The following is a 17,397-nucleotide window of genomic DNA, read 5'->3' as shown; positions in this document are numbered from 1 at the left end:
TGAAGGAGCTTGGATTAGAATATAGGACCTAGTACAAATTGCTAAACATTTGTGGAACATCGCTATGTAAGATCCTCAGAGTTGCCACCTCTCAGACCTTTTCTGATCTCCATCCACGTCTATTGGTGTTTCAGAGCAAGTATCTTGACATGCAGACAGAGAAGAGATGGAAAAATGTGGAATGGAGGAGTAGGAAAACCTTGAGAAATCCAAGGAAGTAAGCAAGAGAAGCTTGTCTTTAAGAATGAAACCCCAGACAACAGGAGTTCCACATCAGTTTTCTTCCCTCATCTCCCCATCTGGACCTGAGGCTTACTGCGGAGGAATAGCCATCTTTGCTACTTCTGATACCACCACTGTTTTTTTTTTCTGTCCTCCTTTCCTAGTTGGTCATTAAATTTTGCACAAACAAGTTTTTGTGCAAGATGGTTCTTAGCATGTATCATGGCTATGCTTCTTTGTCTCTTTATCCCCCATTAGACTGCATGCTCCATGAGGGCAGGGACTATATTCTGTCTAGACTTTATGTATTATCTGTCACCTTAGTGTGTATTTTACAAATGTTTGTTCAGTTGACCTGTACATTCTTCTCTGTCTTCCCATGACACTTATATACTCTGACCCAGGAACCCCACCTTTCTTCCAAGCAAACATTTTTTTCTTTCTTACATGCCCTCTTACTAAGTTTCCATATATTTTCTGATCCAGTCCTGTGTCTTGACCCAGATAGAGCCCTCTTTGAATCATTACTCAAAGAAGAACCTTTTATCTGAAGAAATTCAATTCATGAAGCATTTATTAAGTGCTTGCTATGTGCAAAGTCTAGTATCAGGCACTGGGAATTAAGTGGCTCTCACTGTCAGCTTCCTCTCCTGGATGAAGCAGGATTCAGTCTCTTCTTCTAAGCCGCCAATGCAGGGATTCTTAACCCTTTTTGAGTCATGGAGCCCTTTGGCAGTTTGCCTCAGTTTCCTCATCTGTGAAATAAGCTGGAGAAGGAAATGGCAAACTTCTCCAGTATCTTTGCCAAGAAAACCCCAAATGAGGTCACAAAGAGTCAGACGTGACTGAAACACAACTGAACAATGAAAAATGGATCCCTACCAAGAATAATGTTTTTAAATGCATAAAATAAAATGTATAAGATTATAAAGGAAACCAATAATATTGGTATACAGTTATCAAAATATTTTTAGATGAAACAAAACAGAACTATCACCTTCCCATCCCCTATACAAGTTTATAAACCCTAGGTTAAGAATCCTTGATATAGAGGATTATCTCTTCTACCAAGGGTTCATTCTATCTATTTCAGAAAGTGGCTCCCCTTTATCTATGGAAATTAGGACAAAGTTGGTTTTAAGCAGTTACACTGGGTCAATAACGACAATTTGAAAGACCTTTAGTAATTTTTACATTTGTGTGGGATTATGGAACAAAGGAGAGAAATGGTAAGCTGTAGGCTCTTATCATCCTGAGGAATAGAATCCATGCAGTAGATGCTAGTGTCTGTTACTATTGTGTGTAACACTGGCCCCTCATCTAAATACAAGATAGTAAGGAAAATGTGCCCTGGGCTCCTCAAAGGGTTGAGGTCTGACTATCTGGCTGGCATCTGTGCTAAATTGCCCTTGAAATTCAGAGTTGGTCATGTCAGTGATTCCTTTATGTTCACTTTTATATTCACTTTCATGCACTTCCTCTTCCTCTAAGTTCCCCCTGTTATGATATGATATGACATGATATAATTTTCTCATGTAGGGGCTCTGGGATCCAAAAGATAGCACAAAGGGGAGATAAAGAATGACTTTCTTTGAATCCTTATTGGATCTTGGCATTGAGGGCCCTCACTATTGTCCTTATCTCCTCTCCCCCACTCCAAACTGGAGTGTAGATTGAGGAAAGCAAAGGAATTAATTGGCTCTCAAGTGAATGGTTAAGGCATCAAGCTTCTTTTTCTTCCATCCTCAGGACAAGGTGATGTTCCTGACTTTCCTTAACCCTGAACTGGAGGTAAATGAGCCAAAGGTGGTGCAATTAGCAATCAATAGACCATTAGTAGGAGCCTGACTGAGGGAGGGAAACACGAGTCCTCAGAAGAGAGAGCATTTCAGCCTGTGTCTTCTCATTCTCCACTATTCTCCTTTCTCCCATGTACCTCTAGGTAAGGGCAGCAGTTGGGTCATGAGAGGGTTAAAGAATCCCAAAGAAAAGAGACTATAGATTCAGGGCTAAGAGAATAGATTAGAAAAGAGACCAATTCAAACAGACACATGAGTTCAAACTCTGTCTTGAAAATCTAATGCCCTTGAAGGTGTCAGGAACTTCAGGAGATGAGTGGAAGGGAGATATCCTTAGCTTTTTCTGTAATCCTAATTCTGTGTCTCCTCTTTTTGAATGCTCAGATATGTCCCTGCATGAGGACAGGAATTTTCGCTACTTAAATGACTAAACTGACCTATGAGGACTGGGAGAACTGGGGATCCCACCCCAGGGACCTACATTCCAGGCTAGACTCTGACTAGTGTAAGAATTAGGATGAGTCAGAAAGGAAAAGGTGAAGACTTGGCTGTATGGTTCTGATGAATTGTGAAGATCCGGTCAGGAGGCAGAAAGCCAAGTCCATCTGGCAGTGGCAGAAACTCCAGCTTCCTGCCACATTCAATGTCATTACATAATCGACCTCTACAACATCTTTTGTATTGGTCCACTTCCCCCTATTCACAAGGCCACTACCCCAATTCAGATACTCAGCATCTCTCTTGTGGATTTCTGCAATAGTCTCCTAATTGGTCTCTTAGCCCCAAGTCTTTCTGCTCTCTAATCTGTCCTCCCCTCAGCTGCCAAAGTGATATTCCTGAAGCACATGCCTGACCATGCTACTTTCCTGCTCAAGAGTTCTAATGGCTTCCTGTCACCTATAGGAGCAAATAAAAACATTTGAAGTGTTCCATAAGCTGGCTGTGACTTATCTTTCTAGATTTATTACACATCACTCCCCTTCATGCACTCTGTGGTTCAACCAAACTGTTTTTCTTTGTTCCTCATGCACCAAATTCCCTCTTCTGTCTCTGGCCAGGCTGTCCCTCACACCTGGAATTTCCTTCCTCCTCACTTCTACCTCTTAAATCCATAGCTTTCTTCAAAATTCATGTTCAAATGCCATCTCCTGAGGCCTTTCCTGGCCTTGCTAGTTGCTAGTGTCCTGCTTCTAAATTATATCGTATTGATTTTGCATGTGTTTTCTATATACTTTTACATGTATATGTTTACCTCTCTAGAATGTGAGCTTCTTGAGGGCATGCATCACTTTTTTGGCCTTTGAATCCCCAATAGTTGTGTTTAACAAATGCTTGTTGATTGATGCATATGCAGTTTGAATGATTAAAAAAAAGTGGAACACGGATTAAGGAATTATCATCTAAGTTTTATTCAAGGACTTGGCCTTTGGGGTCATATAGTACACAAACTCCAAACCATTTGTTTCTGCTTAAGGTGGCTGTGAGGGTAAGACCATGAGTCAGGGTACTGATACTTTTCTACCAGGCTTCTAACATATTTCAGTCTTTTACCACCCACTCTGATACTTCTTTGTATGCATCTTTTGTTTTTAGTTCTTATGGTTTCCTGTGAGTTGGATAGAAATATGACAGCAAGGGATGATAGACATTTGACCAGCCTGACAGGACAGTTGGGAGAACCTCATTGTGATGCCTCAGGTGAGGTTGCATGTTGAAGTATGAGAAGCCCTCCATTTGGGTCTGTGTTTATATATTAGTAGTTACTGCATGCATATGCATGGTGCCATCTTCTGCTACCCACAGCCCCTGGGCCAGATTCATGCTGTCTTGCTTTTAATCCATCTGTGAAGGAACATGAGCAAAGGGTTCTGAGGCTGAAGATGGCATGCATGACAGTGGCAGGGATAGTGTGGTACAATAGAAAGAGTACTGTATTTGGAATCAGAGGACCTGGGTTCAAATGCTGCTTCTGTCATTTATTACCTGCATGATCTTGGACAAGTCCTTGTACCTCCCAGGGCCTCAGTTTCCTCATTTCTAAAACAAAGGGATTGAAGCAGATGGCTTCTAAGATGTCTTCCGGTTCTAAATCTGTGATCCCATGATTATGAGGCAGCTAAGTGGCACGGTGGATAGAACACTGAGCCTGAGTTCAAACTTTGCCTCAGAAACTTACTAGCTGTGGGCAAGTTACTAATTTCATTTTCACTTCAACTGTAAAATGGAGATAATAATAGCACCTATTTCCCAAGGTTGTTGTAAGGATAAAATGAGACAACATTTATAATGTACTTAGCACAGTGCCTGGGATATAGTAGATAGTTAATAAACACTTGTTTTCTATTTTCCTTCTACTAATGAACCTATGGCCTCTTAAGACTCTGAACTTCCTGTCTTGTTATCTTGTTATTCAGTTTTGTGCTCCTTAGCATTTTTATTTTTTTGCTAGATAGCTGTCATGAGACTAGATAGATGCGTGTGCCTGGAATTTTTTCTTTTCATCTGTTCCTACTAGACTGGGATCAGGAGCATGCAGGAGATTCCATCCTAGCTTTGGGCAGTGCTGGGTAGATAGAAATGACTGCTTTAGGAGAGAGGGCAGCACCACGGAGAGTAGTAGGGAGAGAGTGCCACAAAGGTGGAGGCAGCACCATGGAGAGCTCAGAACACCACTAGTTTGTCTGGGAGCTGAGCAAAGTGGAAAACTTGTAGAGGGGCAGCCAACTGTGCCAGACTGTTAATACTGAGAGAACTGACAGCAGGGGCTGCCTCCAGGCTCCACATAACACCTATCATTTGATTCAAGTCCCCTGAAGTTTCTTGTTTGATCCCATCAAATGCATTCCCAAGAGAGTTATACCCAGACATGAAGAGCACACCAACAGGCTAATTTAGTTTAAGGGTAGTACCAGTCAGTCAGTCAGTCAGTCAACTAGCATTTATTAAGCCCTGTGTGCCAGACACGGTGATAAGAACTAGGGATACAAAGAAAGGCAAAAAATAGTGATGCTCTTAAGGAGCTCACAATTTAATGGGAGAGAAAAATACAAACAACTTTTTACAAATAAGATTAAGTTAGGGGTCATCAAAAAGGGAGGGCACTAAGATCTTTAAGGAGATGGAAAAGGCTCCCTGTAGAAGGTGGGATTTTAGCTAGGACTTGAAAGAAGCCAGGAGACACAGAGGAGGAAGGAGAGGAGTTCCCGGCATGGGAAATAGTCAGTGAAAGTGCTGGGAGTCAGGAAATGGAGTGTCTTGTGTGAGGAACAGCAAGGAGGCCTGTGTCACTGTATCGAAGAGTACCTGTAGGGGAGTAGGGCATAAGACTGAAAAGGTAGGAGGAGACCCAAGTTATGAAGGGCTTTAAAAGCCTAACAGAAAATTTTATATTTGATCTTGGAGGTAGTAGGAAGCCACTGGATTTCATTCAATATAGGAATGCTTTAGGAAGATCACTTTGACAGCTGAGTGGAGGATGGACTGGAGGGAGAGAGATGTGAGGCAGCAGGCTACAGTAATAGTCTGGGTATGAGTTGATGAAGGCCTGTACCAGGATGGTAGTAATGTCAGAAGGGAAGTGGGTATATGAGAAATGTTAGAGACAGGGCTGTGTTTGACAACTGATTAGATATGGGGGGGAGGGGTGAGAGAGAGTAAGTAGTTGAGGATGACACCTAGGTTGTCAGCCTGGGTGACTGGGCAGATGGTGGCACCCTAGCCAGTTATAGGGAAGTTAAGAAAAGGGGGGAGAGTTTGGGTAGAAAGATAATTAGCTCAGTTTTGGACATTTTGAGTTTAAGGTATCTTTGGAACATCCATTTTGAGATGTAGTAGATAGGTCTTAACTCACTCCAAGTGACATGTGTGCTAGGATCATATTCTTCTTTGAGGAGGAAGTTCAAAGGCAACCCCTTAGTGACACCCACAGAAACATCAGGGTACTCTGGAGCCCTACATTGTGAATAACCATCATATATATCTCTCAGGATGGGGCCACCGTGGCATACTCTGTTAATGTACTCAGCATTTCAGTGGATGATCCACAATGGGGGACTGTAAAGTTCATTCAGGCATCACATCGAATGGTTGCCTCTCCTAAGGAGGGAACACAAGCCACAACTGATGAAAGGCATCAAGCTATACAAATATCAATCAGTTGGAGTAGCTGGGGAAGTTTAGTTTTGCAATGACATGGGATATTTATCATTATTTTACTGATTCCTTCTGGCTTAGTCTCACCCTCTCGGCTCTTTATTGACTGTTATATACCTTTATAAGAATTTCCATAAATCAGTATAACCATTCTAGAAATAGTAAAAAAAAATTCTTGAAAGCAATTGGGACTTATGCAAATAAAATGACTAAAATATCTATCCTTTGCCCAGGAAATTCCATTGCTAGGTATGTACCCTATGGAGGTCATTAGAAAAAAAAAAAGGCTCCACATACAACCAAAATATTTGTAGCAGCATTTTTTGTGGTAGCAAAGAATGGAAACAAAGTAGATACCCAGTGATTGAGGAAAAGCTAAACAAGTTGTGGTACATGAATGCAATGGAATATTACTGTACTGTAAGAAACAATGATCATGATGAATACAGAGAAGGATGGACAGCCTTAAATGAACTGATGAAGAGTGAAATAAACAGAGCTAGGAAAACAATATACCCACTGAATTTATTAATGTAAATGGAAAGAATATCAACCACAAAACAAGTGAAGATGGATATTGAAAAATTAGGAAGAATATGGGTGGCCCTTGAGAACAGATAAGAAAAAAAATACTTCTCCCCTACCTCCTTCTGGAGGTGGTGAGTCGACAGGGTTGGAACATTGCAAGTAATTTCAAATTTTTTCTAAAGTATTGATTGGTTTTGCTAATTTTCTTTTTCTTCAAAGCCTTTTTTCTTTAAAGTCTTTGTCATAAGGGAGGGCTCTCTGGGAAGGGGGAGGGGAAAGGACATGGGTGAATCTGGGTGATTTAAAAACAAGGATATTAATAAGAGTCTATAGAAGCAGCTGATTTCCCTAAAACTAGTGTGACACCAACCCTGACACTAAAATCAGTTGTTGCTTATTATTGACTGGAAGTCTTATGAACAGAAGGCCTGTAGCCAAGAATTAAGCAGGAAGTGACAAATATCAAGAAGATATGAATGGAAAGCATTTTCCAAGCTCTGAATGTGCCCTTAAGGTTATTATCAATCAGCATGGAACTGACCCAGCCCAGGCCCTGCATTCAAGGGGTGAAGAGAAATTTGCAACTGGATTATTATCCTCAGCTGAAATTTTTATCATAGTTGAGGTGACAGAGGAGGGAGAGCTGAAGTGAACTGGGAAATAGCAAAGAATCATGCTATCCATCAAAGCCCCAGGTGTTTAAATCCTCTAGGGAGGGTTGTAAAGATTCTCTCTAGAGTATGGCCAAGGAGGAGGTGACTCCAGGTTTGGCTTCACATGTTCTCCTGGCTGCTCTGATCGAGAGGAGACTAATAACTCATTTAGGAACTTGTGGAGCAAATATGCCTAAGAAGCAGGTAGAAGTGTACTTGCCTAGTCAGCTGTTTTTCAGTGACCAATGCATAAAGACGGGACTTATTTGTGGTCAAAGATTACCTAGGAACTAATCTAGTTATATGAAGAGGTAGCCTTGGTTTTGGGCTTAGAACTTCTGTACCAGAAGGACTTGGGAGAAAGTCTGAAGGGAGTAAGGCACAAAGCACATATATAATTTTCCATCTGTCTGCTTTGACCATCAGCCTTGTGGAAATCATGAAAGTCAACAGTTCTGCCTGCCTTCAAGAAGAAGTTATGATAGGATTTGCATCACAGCTTTTGGCAATACAACTGGCATTCCACAACATGTATCCCTGGCCCCCCACAGGGCAGTCCATACCAGAAAGGCTGGTTCTACTGGGTCAAACTAGGCCCCTGATATAGAGAGGATCCTTGTTCAATTCTCATCTTGCCTATTCTAAGTAATACTTCTCCTGCATCCAATGAGTGGGAAGATCGTCCTCCAGGGGCTGTGCCTATGACAAGAGACAGAAACAGGGTGGTGAAGTGCTGCCAAATAGCTCTGTGGGCAGGGCTGACTGGGCCCACCCTTGCGCACTGGGCATGTTCTCCACACTGGGAACCTGGCCAGAGAGCTGCAGAATGGACAGAAGGTCAGCAAGCTGGGAGAAAGGTGGTGCAGGGAGCAGTGCAGCATAAGGTAGAGTTGCTTCTTTGAACCCTGAACCAAGTTAACAGGAGGCCCTCCATACTATTTATTTCTTCCCCAGATCAGCTCACAACCTGTTAGAGACATTCTAGAGAGAAGGAACTCAGATACAATGCTGAGCCTCGGGGGCAGCTCCAGAGAAGTGATGGCAACTTCAAGGGGACTGACAGTGCCAATCCTGCAGTTTTGAGGTGGAGGGGAGGAGACGGGTGAAAATCTTGGAATACCCTAGTAATCCTTAGCATTTACACTTAACACCATGGTCAGTTTCAGAAATGTCTTGTCATTGCCAACCACTAACCCCTGCTCAGCCTTTCAAGCTTAAAAATGGCCTCCCTAGGGAGTAGTCAAGGCCAGAGAAGCTTCAATGTTTGCCCTTAGGATTCCAGAGAGACACACTTCTTCTACCCCAACCTATATAAACACCAACGTAACAGGCAGCTTGCCACCTGCTCCTCTCCCACTTTTTCTCAACAACATTGCTAATTCTTTTGGCTATGGAAGTTTATGCAGATATTGTTATTGTTGTTGTGGTGATGCTGATCACAATGATGGTGGTGGTGGGATGGACCTAAAGAAATTAAAGGACTGGGAAGCTGGGAGGGAAGAATAAGAAGAATAAAAATGAGTAAGAGCTGGAAGGACCTTAGAGGCCACATAGTCCAATTCCCTCCTTTTAGATATGAGGAAATTGAGGCCTAGATAGGTTAAAGAAGAATTAATTATTTAACACAAGATTATGGTTGCTCTTAACTATTTTTGAGTTGGGGTCAGGGCTGTTTTCTTTAAGATCTCCTCCTGCCATACATACACACATACACTTTATCCAGAAAATAGACATTTAAATTCATAACCTCTTCTTCTATACTTTATTTTGCCCCACCTCCCTCAGAGTCTCCAGGGAAAAGGTAGCAAGTCCCTAAGCATTAATTCCCTATATTTCTGGCACTGCTTAACTCTTCTACCCTATATTAGTTCTTATCTTCAGCTTAGCCAGTGTTAGGTACTTCACTTGCCCAATGCATATGATGAAATGAATGCCACACTAGTAAAGAAAAGTGCTTCATTTTGCATCCTGTTCATAAAAATAAAACAAACAAAAACACCTTGGAGAATACCCATATACCAAAACAGCAAATAAAGCTATTCTGGGGAAGGGACATTTTTCTCCCTGCTCAGTATAAAGGTTGAGCAGAGACCAAAGCCATTGACAGCAGGAGCAGGAAAGTAGGATACCAATACAACAATCGTGATAAATAGTTATCATTTATAGAATACTTTAATGTTTGCAAAGTGCTTTACAAGTGCTATCTCATCTCATTCTCACAGCAACCCCGGGAGACTGCTGCTATTAGTTCACTCATTTTACAGATGAAGAAACTGAGGCTCACAGTGGTGAAGTGACTTGCCCAGGGTTTTATAGCTAGTAAGTATCAGAGGCAGGACATTTGGATTCAGATGTTCCTAACTCAAAATCCTGCTCTATATACTTCCCTCTCGAAAGTGGCTTTCCTCAGTACAAAATAAGAGAGAAGAAATGATTTAGAGTCCCATTTACCTCTAGATTTAATTGTAGAAAATTTAATACTTCCTGTCACTCCATTTGCTCCCCTCCTTGATGAGTGAAAAACCCCTATATCAGATGATTTCCGTACTCAGTCATACCTGGTCACTTGCCCAGACCAGGCCCTTAATAGTAGAATAGGCTAAATAAATGGTGAGCCTAAGGGCTGCTGCTGTTTTACAATCAGGGCCCAGCAAATAAGAATATCGTAGGCTGCAGTTCTAGACGTGGGCTTCTCCTGACTGCCCTTTTTCCTTTCCAAGTTAGGTCTGGGGTTGCTAGTGTAGCTCTCCAGAGGAAGGGAAAGAACTGGGAGGGGGTGCTCCCCTTTTGGGAGGAACTGGTGTCTCTCTGGTAACTGAGGCTAGAGCTGCCTTTGGGGAGGGCTGGGGATAAGAGGGGCGGAACAAGCCAACCAGTCAGGCAGGCAGCTGCTGGGAGGGGATTCCCCGGGGTCCCCGGACAGGGGGAAGCGCCTTCATCAAGATGAAGGCGGGGCTGGGGGAGGGTGCAAGAAGAGGCGGGACCAGAAACAGACCGATCCTCAGTATTCTTACACATTCCCCTGGGCTCTTTTATTTCTTTCTCTTCTCTCCCTCTCTCTCTCTCTTCCCCCCCCCCGCCCCAACCTCTAACTACCCCTCTTACTCCCCACCTCGCTGCCCCGCCCTGTGCCCAGCCCCACCGGCCATCCGGTCCGAAGTCCAGCAGTAGCTTGGACTGTCTCCTCCCCTGCGGTTCCCTCTGCTCTTCGCTGGCATCTGGCCTGGCACAGCGGTCCCCCCCCCCTCCATCCCTGGGCTCCGCTGCGGTCCAGTTCTCCTCCCTTCTCCACAATTCTCTCCCTTCTCCATCCCCCCCCCCCCGCCATTATGGGGATGGAGGGGAAGACGATGCGTTCCTTTACTACCTTCTCAGGCCACCTTCCTTTCAGAGACCGTATACCTCCCAACCACCCCCCCCCCCGCCGCCGCCAAATGGGCATCCCTACGCCGTAGTTACCCCCATCTCCCTATTAACCGTGGCTTTCAGACCGCCCAGCGGTCCTCGCCAAGTTGACCTACATAGCCCGGCCCCAGAGCGGGAGGGGCCTTTCTCCACGTACCTTCGCCCCTGGACAGCCTCCCCTTCTTCCTCCTCCTCCCCGCGGATCCCCTTCCCACAACCTCAGGTTCATCTGCTTTCTTTTGCTTCCCTCGATCACCCGAATGAGGTTTGGATCACCAGACTAATAGGGAGCTACCTAAGTTCTGTGGAAAGGAAGGAATCAATGCCATCTCTAACCCAACGGAGTCCTGGGCTTTCCAGCAATCCCTAGGCTCTCAGATCTTTCACAACCCCTTTTATCTGCGATCCTTGCCTCGTTATGAGTAAGATCTGACCTCTTGTCTGGATTTCCTATTAACAGCCTTTGCCTCGGCCAGGTGATGTTGCATTCTTGGGTCCCAAGAGTCCCCCCATCCCTAGCCCCCGTGTTGTTGTTTTGGTTCGTGAAGAGGCTCCCCCTTCCTTCCCCCACGCCCCCCTCTACAGCCTCGCCCTGTCCCCCTCCCTTGCCTGCCCGGCGGCAGGGACGGGGAGGGGGAGAGAGTAAGCGGTGGTGGTGGTGGTGGTGGTGATGTTTGCATACAGCAGTCCGGGGAATCTTACTGGCCACTCAGCCCCTACAGATACACATACAGACACACAGACACAACACCCTGACACACGACATACACCCTAACAGAAAACACACTGACGGAAATTCACCCCGCCCCCAACACACCCCGACACAGACACTGACACAGAGACGCAGAACCAGACACCAACACAGACACACACACCCAGATACACACACGGACACCAACACACGCACACAGCAATAGAAGAAACCCAGAAATAGAAACATTGGGCTCTACAGGCAGATATAGATTTCGAAATACGAACACTGGGGAGGCACACACCTTTACGCCCCGGGATGCACACACCCCCCGAGATGCACAGAGAGAGATGCCCAAAGAGACAAGGCAGACACAAGGATAACAGCATCAGCTGGCTACTTATAACCCTGGGTACCTAACAAAGCCAACAGGCTCTCCACTCCCTTCCTGGGTTCCTCCCCGCCCCTTCCTCCCCCCCCACCCCCTGCCGCCCCCTCCCTCACTCACCGTCCTGGGAGAGGTTGGCCCCGCCGGGCGCACAGCAGCAGGCGAGCAGCAGTAGCAGGGGCAGGGCGGTGGGTGCCCCCATCGCGCTTCCCGGCCGGCTCCCTGGCTGGGCGCTGGCGAGCCTGGGTCCCCCGAGGCAGGGAGGAGGGGCGGAGGAGGGAGGGGGGGTCCGATGACGGTCTTAGCGGAAAGAGCGTCCCCGAGCCGCAACGGAGCCCGGGGCCGAGGCGGGGACGGGGAGGGAGCCGGCGCTGCTGCAGTCGCGGGGATTAAATAGGGCGCTCGGAGCAGACCATTCGGCTGGCGGCGGAGGGGGGGGGGGTGACAGGGGGCTGGGCCAGGCGGAGGGGGGGGGAACAGGCTGCCGCATTCCTCGCTCCCCCCCTCGTTCTATTCCCCCCACCCCTCCTGCTAGCGTGGTGCGTTCCGCCTGCTCCCTCGGGAGCTCAGCCGGCCGGGCTCGGGTGTGGAGCTGAGGGAGGCAGCTTGGCTCAGCAGCGGGGCTTGGGGCGCACTCCACGTCGGCCCGAAGCAGCGGGAGGGGGTCGGGTGGGGCCCGGGGCCAGCTGGAGAGAGCGGGCACTGCAGCCTTGGGCAGGGCGTGCCCACTGGCCCAGGCTAAGCCAGCTCTACCATCCCACCCTGTTGTCCAGGTTCTAGAACTGGTGTCCCGGCAGCTTCGGGGCCCTACCCACCAACAATCAGTGTCCTCAGCCGCTTTCCAAAAAGAATAACTAGCTACTATAGTCCCCTTTCTAACGATAAACAAACCTCCCTAGACCCTTCCTCTCCAATAGTCAGTGCCCCTAGTAGGCACCAGCCCAGCAACAGTTTACTACCCTTGACAGACTCCCCCTTCCCCAACAAGCCCCCATACAGTGTTGTCTTATCTCAGAAACTAACTCTCCCAGAGCAGCTGTATCCTCAACGCATCTCTATCCAAGCATCTTCCCAAATCGTTCTCACTACAGGGGCCCAAGTTCCTTTTAAATCCAATTCCCTCTTCCAATTTCTCCTGCTATAATCTCTCTGGGAGGCCTGTGCCCTTGTATTTTTTTCTGGCCTGTCTTTGAAGAGCTCCTCCATCCTATCCTGACAGGAAGCCCTTTCATGTTCCTGGGTGAGTTAACTGAAGTACCTAGGAAGGGCTTTTAGACATCTTCTGTCCCTAGATGGACAAAAACTAAAACATCTTGGAAAAGGTAGAAGGGATAGGCAGAAAGAACCTATACACTTGTGGCCCAACAGTCCTGGGTCTCTAATAGAAGAATGAATCCCAAGGGAAGGTTTATGGATTCTCATGATCAAGTGTCTTGAGGAAGGGTCTTCAAGCAGCTTTGGAAAGGCTACACTGAATTCAGTGTGGAGATTTAGTCTCTAAAGATGAGAAAATTTCTGAATTTTAGAGTCATCCTGTGTAGGTATCAATCCTTGTAGATCCTTATAGATATCAATAAACTGGCCCAATCCCCTTATTCTTCAGGTGAAGAAACTGAAAACCAGAAAGATCATGACTTGCCAAAGGTTGAACAACTAGTTAGATGATGGAACAATGCTCTTTCCTCTATGGCAAGTAATGTGATTTGTCTCTATGACTTCCATGACATTATCCAATGCTTTTGTGAAGATGCCTTAATATCTCAGTAATCCTCTAGTATCTCTGCCAGATTTTCTTTCAGTGTCCTTGTAATTGCATGCTTTTGGCTCTTATCACCTGTTTTCTCAGGGTTTCTGGTCCTTCAATGTCTTTGTGATGTTATCTCTCAGAGCATTGAAAGATATCAGATATTGAGAGGTGCTTCCATTGTCTTTTTCTAACTTTGGCGTGGTGCTTTAATTTCTTAGTACCTCTGTTCAATCTACCTTGAAAAGTCCCTTAAAAAGTTCAAATACTTTTGGGTGGTTTTCGAGAATTTCTTTCAGGCATTTCTGAGCTACTGACCAGTCTTTGGGTTGATAAGTGTGGCCGAGTACCTGAATGTTTATGGATACTCATACTTCCATTGACATGGAAGATCTTGAAGCTTCAAATCTATCCCCTGTCTCAGCATCTTTCTCACAGGGGTTCTTTGATGGTCAAACATTTCTAAAATTTCTGAGATTAGGATGGGTGGAAAGACTCAGCTAAATGAAGGGGCAGGGCCTGCGAGATCAGGTGGGAGGGGCCAGGCTGTGTGTGGCAGAGGAGGGGTTGGACTGCAGTGGGTATGGAGGAGAGAAAAAGCTGACCTATGTGAAGGAAAGTGGGACAGGCTGGAGTGGAGTCAGCTATATGTTTAGAAGAGTGTAAGGAAAAAGAGGCTGTTCTTTCAGGGGATAGGGACAGAACTTCATGTGTGGGAGGAAACTGACTGTCAAAAGGGGAGAGCCTAGCTGGATGACGAGGCATATTTTAAGTCTTCTCATTTTTGAGTTGGGAAGGTACTTGGGCACCATCTTTTCTGAATTGTGTGAAGGAGAGGGAAGGCCAGGCTGTGTGAGGGAGGATGTGTAGGGAATGGGTTTGGGGGGCAAGAAGTCACGTGGGATCCATTTCTCAGACTCTTCTATTACTAATTAGCTCTTCCATCTGCTGTCCCACTATTATCTGTCTGTCTGTCTATTCCTGCATAGGAATTCCCAATCCCCTTCCTTCTCCATCACATTAACTGCGCAGGGGATTAAGACAGTAGATTTAGAGCTGGAATAGACACTTAAGATCACCTTCCTTCCAATTGTATGGGTCAGAGACTTGAGTATTTGTGGGGATCAATAACTTGCAATGATATAGCTAGTTAAGTGGAAGAGCTGGGATTTGAATCCAGGACCTTGGACTGAGGATCAGGAACTTTTTTCCAGTTCACCATGCTGCCTTGAGGAGCTGAGAAAATGAAATTCTGGGAAGGTGTCCTCCTACTCCTTGCCCTGCTTTCTCTGTCTTTTCCATATACATACCCCACTGAAGGATAGATTCATTTCAACAGCCAGCAAAAGGCTATCATGGTACTGCTTATACTTGGAGCTAAGGGGTAAGGGCTAGGTGTCTCTGCTGGCTATCTTTCTATTGCATATATTAGAACCAATAAGGAGTCTTTCCTATCTAGAGGGGACTTGCTCCCCTTCCTGCAACTATTTGTTTATCCTTTTTCTTGTGAAGCTCTAAGATCATTAGATCTAAAGCTAGAAGTTTCCCTTTCTCACCTCCTTCAAGATCCTACTTCTATGCTCTATCACCTTTGGTCAGATTTTTATGGATTGACCTAGACAAAGAAAACCAGCTTTTGGCTCCCCTCACAAAGGTAGTATCCATGGAAGAGCTATACTGGAAAGACCACTGAACTTGGAGTCAGTAGTCCTGGGCCAGAGTCCTAGCACTGGCAATTAAAGTGAAGGGGTATTGGGCAAGTCTTTTATTTTCCTGAAACCTCAGTTTTCTCATCTGTAAGCTAGGGAAAATAACATTTGACCTTACCATCTCACAAGATTTTTCTGAGGAAAGCCTTCTGTTAACTGAAGTGTTATGTTTGATTATTGAATTATTATCCATGTTGGGTCAAATGATCTGAAAGGGCCTTCCCCAATTTAGAAAAAATCCTACAATCCACATGCTTCCCAGAGATCTGGGGTGAGGTCTAGGATAGGCTGTCTGTGAGATTGCAGTGCATAGGTCATTACAGTAGGAGCAGGGGAAAGGCAGACTTTGGCTCTTTGATCTCCCTGATCCACTGGGCAACAGCTAGGGTAGCCGGGGGTGTGGAATGTGGTATTGGTGCTGGTTCTATGCCAGTCACTGCTGTGTAGGCGCTGGACATTCCTTCCCCCACGCTGCCCAGCAGGGAGAGGGAGAGCTCATAGGTGGAGTGGGAAGGAATAATAATAATAGCTTTCATTTTTATAGCATTTTATATTTACCAAGTGTTACATAAATGATCTCATTTGATATGCACAACAATTTTTCGAGGTAGGTAACATAAATATTATCACATTCATTTTAAAAATTGGGAAACTCAAAGTTCAGAGAGGGGGAAATGACTTGCCTGAAGTCATACATCTGGTATGGGGCAGGACTGCAATTTGAACCCAGGCCTTCTGACTTTGAGCTGGTGTTCATTAGACAATACCACACTAGGGATAATTAATACTTTCGCTTGAGTACTTTTATTATTGCTTACTTAACAGGGTTGTTGCAAACTTTAAAGTGCTATATGACCATAAGCATTGTTATTACTAAACTCCTATGAGTAGGGGCAATGTCCTTTTCTTATTTATCTATCTACCATCACTCCAGTGACCTTTGTTAACTAACTCCCTCAGGGGATAACATGGGCATCTATTCATGCACAAAGGGCTTCTTTTGGACATCGAATTCAACTTGCATACTTTTAAGGGCAGAGGGCAAACAAATGCCCCTGTGAATCTCATCTCCCCTTCCCATAACCTCAAAATCAAAGGTTGGTCAGGCTCCAGCCTAGCTCCAGGCCTGTAGGACTACTTTTGGAGGACCTCAGAAGTTCAATTCCCCAGCAGCCCCCCTCCCCTTTTTTTTTGCTTTTTGGTGAGGCAAAGGGCGTTAAGTGACTTGCCCCGTTAGTAAGTGTCACGTGTCTGAGGTCGGGTTTGAACTCATGTCCTCCTGACTCCAAGGCTGGAGTTCTATCCACTTTGCCACCTAGCTGTCCCCAATCCCCTTATTTATTTATTTATCTATTTATTTATTCCTTTGTTTATTTTTTCATTCACTTATTCACTTATTTATCTAGTTTATTCATTTTGCTGTCAACCCATTTATTTATTCATTAATTTATTTATTTTTATTGAGGAAGACACTGAGGTCTAAAGAGTTGAAGTGTGCTGCCTTGGGTCCCATGGCTAATAAGTACAAAAGATGGGATTTTATTGTAGATCTTCTGAATTACAAATCCATATAGATTTTACCTAGGACTTTTAGGTCACTCCTCTGCCCCTCCAACCCACCTCAAAGGTGAAACACTGTTGAGGTGATAATGTGAGGACTTTGGGACAAAAATTAATCCCCATAGCACATGTATGGGGCAGGTAGGTGGTGAAGTGGATAGTGTGTCAGACCCGAAGTCAGGAAGACTCATCTTCTAGAGTTCAAATCTGACCTTAGACACTTACCAGCTCTGTGACTCTGGGCAAGTCACATAACCCTGTTTGCCCCAGTTTCATTATTTGTAAAATGAGCTGGGGAAGGAAATGGCAAACAACTCCAGTATCTCTGCCAAGAAAGCCCCAAATTGGATCATGACAAGTTGGATGTGACTGAACAACAGCAACAACTGTGAGGACTAAAATTGTCCAACCTACAATAAAAGAAACTGAGGCAGAGCTCTGAGCCAATGGCACCTTATTAAAGGGTCCACCTAATGAAGTGGACCTCAGATCTTCCACACAATCTGAGATGCCCCCTTCTTCCAGGACCTTGTTTTTATAGGGTTT

At 45.2% G+C, this 17,397-nt stretch overlaps 1 protein-coding gene across 1 annotated transcript in view; it reads right to left on the bottom strand.

Annotated features, from left to right (window-relative positions):
• CADM3 (cell adhesion molecule 3) overlaps positions 1–12,216 on the bottom strand; it is a 41,177-nt gene extending 28,961 nt beyond the window's left edge. Inside the window, exon 1 of the mRNA XM_020977729.2 lies at positions 11,959–12,216. Within this exon, the coding sequence (XP_020833388.1) occupies positions 11,959–12,040 (82 nt within the window). The 5' untranslated portion in view covers positions 12,041–12,216. The remainder of the gene's footprint in view (positions 1–11,958) is intronic.
• Between the last annotated feature and the right edge of the window lie 5,181 nt (positions 12,217–17,397).

Source organism: Phascolarctos cinereus, unplaced genomic scaffold, assembly GCF_003287225.1.
Source record: "Phascolarctos cinereus isolate Bilbo 61053 unplaced genomic scaffold, phaCin_HiC Scaffold_5;HRSCAF=322, whole genome shotgun sequence".
NCBI lineage: Eukaryota > Metazoa > Chordata > Mammalia > Diprotodontia > Phascolarctidae > Phascolarctos > Phascolarctos cinereus.
Note: the sequence above shows the minus strand (reverse complement) of the source record. Positions and strands in the feature narration are given on the sequence as shown.